General features: G+C 32.9%; 1 protein-coding gene across 1 annotated transcript; it reads right to left on the bottom strand.

The window, feature by feature from the left end:
* Positions 1-604: 604 nt before the first annotated feature.
* Phum_PHUM501440 (uncharacterized protein) lies at positions 605-1,392 on the bottom strand (the record flags this gene model as incomplete). The annotated part of the gene is made up of 2 exons (XM_002430800.1): positions 605-727; positions 1,348-1,392. 2 exons carry the CDS (start codon positions 1,390-1,392, stop codon positions 605-607), a joined length of 168 nt encoding a protein of 55 aa, XP_002430845.1.
* Positions 1,393-3,596: the final 2,204 nt, after the last annotated feature.

Genomic DNA, 3,596 nt, shown 5'->3' with positions numbered 1-3,596 from the left:
CCGCCATAACATTTTCATAGTCTATTTCCACGTTTTCCGGCCGATTAACCGTCGTTTCAACGATCGTGAAAATTTTTTTTCTTTGTCATTATCGATTTGTTTGTCCTTTTCTTTTTTTCTTCTCTCTTTCTCCCTCTCTCACTTTCCCTCTCTCTCTCTCTTTCTCTCTCTTTCTCTCTCTTTCTATTACTTTATTTCATTATATATTTCTCTTCTTTTTTTTTTTTTATTGCTTTGTTTTTATTATCTGCCTAACTATTATTCTTCCTTTTATTCTTATTATCCTGTGAGGAGTAGGGGTAGTGGTAGGGGGGGTGAGGGAAGGGTAGAAAAAGAGAGAGAAAGAGGAGGGGAGAGGGGGAGAAGGTGTGGAAAAAGTGAATGACACGATTGTAATTAATTTAAGTTTTATCGTATCCGCGAAATTAATTTTTTCTAATTGCCATTATCGTTTGTGTGACGAGGAGAGAGAAAAAAAAAAAAAAAAAAGGTTGACGACGCCATTTTGAATTTATCATCATTCGTTTTTCTTTTTCTTCTTTAAAATCGATTTTTTTTCTTTTGAAACCGGAAAAGGAAAGGAAATGCGTGTTCGTGCGTTCGTTCACGTATTGGAATAACATTTGAGGGAAAATTCTGCGGTTGGAGGTTGTTGTATCGTACGCGGTCGTGGCGGTGGTTCCTGCGGTTGTCCACTTTTTGACACATCTAAAACCACGACGATGTCCTTCCGTATGAAAAAAAAAAAAAAAAATGAGTCGCGCGTTTCCTTTTTTGTCAAAACTTTTTTTACTAAATTAATTAAATCGATTATTCCTTTGACGATGATTTTTCCTTACGAATAAGTGTAAATAATAATAATAATAATGTTGAGGGGAGCGGGAGGGGAGGTTTCCGGTTTAATGTTCGTGTCACAACATGAAAATTTTCCTTTCGTAAAAATTATTATCATTTATGAAAATGACTGACAGATGATGATGAATCGTAATAATGTGTTCGTACGTACGTATCTGTTTCCGGTTTATGTTTTTTCCCCGCCCCCTCTTCTCCTTGCCTCACCGTCGACGCCGTCGCTGACGCCACCGATTCGGTCGAGTGGTGGTGCCTGAAAAAAAAAAAAAAAAATTTACCTGGCGGGTGTAAAAAAAAAAAAAAAAGGAAAAAATTTTCTGGTTTATTTAAGTGAGTGAGAAAAAGATTTTTATCGTTTCTCTCTTCTTTTTTTTTTTTGACGCCTCTTCCGTTTCCCCTTCTTCTTCTGCTTCCTTTTTTACCCCCCCCCCTCAGGTCTCCCCTCTTCCGAATTCGTGTTTTTCGTCACATCCCTTCTACTACTATTTCTCTTACTAGTTTTCTACTTTTCGCTTCGTTTTTTCCGCTTCGATTCTTCATTCATTCATTCAATTCTAACGTTTTTTTTTTTTTTTTTCGTGTCATTAGCGAAACTATTATTACGTATTCCTCCTCCCCGTTCGAAATCTCGTATTATTATTATTATTATTATTATTAGTTATTTAAAAAATTTAAAAGAAGGACAAAGAAAAAAAAAATTAATACGTGTATTTGCGTGTCGAGTGTTTTAAGGGTTATTCTTCTTTTACGTCATAAAAACCGGTTAGGGGTAAAAGGGTGAGTGAGAGAGAGAGAGAAAGAAAATATTTGGAAAAGTAAGAAATCATCGTAACAAGATCTTTGTCGAGATTTAAATAATAACGGCGAAACATGTCATCGTAGAATTATTATTTTTGTATCAAGATACGGAAAGATATACGTTTGTGCGTTGGGTTTCGTCGGGGAACTAGACTTTCTTGACTTTTTTTTCGATACTTTCGAGTGTTGACAGCATTATTATTATTATTATTATTATTAACACTTTATTACGAATTACAATTCTTTTTCTTTTCTAAGTAATTTTTTTAAGTAAAAATCGCGAACGTGCCACGTCAAAAAAAAAAAAAAAAAATAGAAGAAGAAAAGAACCACGACGAAATGAACACGCATAAAATTATTTTAAAAAAATAAGGGTTGACGATGTCATGAGAGAGAGAGAAAGAGGGTTGAAAGCGTGCGTGCGTGCGTGCGTACGTCATGCGTTTGATAAAATATATGTATATATATAATATTAATTAAAAAAAATAAATTTAATAAAATTATTATTTATTTATTTTTTTTTTTTTTTGGTTGTCGTCGTCGTTGGCGTCATTGGCGTCGTCGTCGTCGTCCATTTTGTTTCGAATGATATATGTATATGCAGATGGTTTTGTGTAAAATTTCAACCCCAGTTAAATAAAAAAAAAAAAAAAAACAAACGCGCGCGCGTGTGTGTGAGTGTAATTTTATATATATATATATATATAATAACGTTCGTTAACGTACGTATGATATGTGAGGAGTCTGAAATGTGCCAGTTTGTCCGTTTGTTTGTTCGTTTGTTTGTTTGTTAGTTTGTTCGTTGGTAGGGTGGAGTAGAAAGAAAAAAAAGTTTTTTTTTTTTTTAATTTCTTTAATTTCGTTTCATTAATATTCAATTATTAATTTTTTTTTGTTTCGTTTCGAATAGAGATGGGGAGGGAGTGGAGGGGACGTGGGGGGAGGAAGAGGATGCGATGATGAACAAAGGCTTGTTTATGCACGCACACACTCGCACGCACACACTCGCACGCACGCACTCACGCACGAATACGTACGAAACAGATTTTTTTTTTTTTTTAATGGCGGGTAACGTAATTGAAAAAAAAAAAAAAAAAAAAAAAAAAAAAACTGGATAAAATTGTTAATTTCCTACGGGGTCAAAAGTCAAAAGGGAAATGATGGTAAAAGAAACAACAATTGCGAGAGTCTCCTAAGGTTCGAACCAGAAGTCATCATCGTATCAGTTGGTGGTAATACCCATTCTCTCCAAAGGGTCGAACATGTCGAACACCAGGATTCTCTCTATCCTATTAAAAAAAAAAAAAAAAAATCATTAAAAGTCTAGATTATTATTATTATTATTATTATTATTATTATTATTATTATTATTATTATTATTATTATTATTAATTTCGTATCGACGAGTCGTAGTCGTCGTCGTCGTCGTTTTTGTATTAATCGTTTATTTTAATTTTTTTTTTTTTTTATCGACGACGATGATTGATAAAATTTGTGATGATTTTCCTGCTGTTGCTGTTGTTGCTGCTTCTGGTGCTGCTTCTGCTGTGAGAGAACAAAGACAAAAAAATTGTTTTTAAAATTCACTTACGGAACGATCGTTTAAAAATTTAATTATTATTATTATATTATTATTCATCATCATTATCATCATCATCTTCATAATCATCATCATCGTCACTATTATTATTATTATTATCATTCAAATAAATGAGAATTCGATGGAATGAATCGATTGAAAAAATCGATTATAATTTTTTTTTCTATAACGTGGCATTAGATTAAAATATTAGACTGACGTGTCGTAAGAATGAGTGAGTAAATAAATGAAATAATGAAAAAAGGTGACGTTTTTATATAAAGGTGGAATAAGAAAAATAAACGAGGACGCGATAAGGGTTGAATATAAATAAAGAAAAATTGTCCGAGAGGGATGATGATGACGA

Source organism: Pediculus humanus, genomic scaffold (genome assembly GCF_000006295.1).
Source record: "Pediculus humanus corporis 1103172108268 genomic scaffold, whole genome shotgun sequence".
In the NCBI taxonomy this organism is placed as follows: domain Eukaryota; kingdom Metazoa; phylum Arthropoda; class Insecta; order Psocodea; family Pediculidae; genus Pediculus; species Pediculus humanus.
This window is presented reverse-complemented; position numbering and strand designations above follow the sequence as displayed.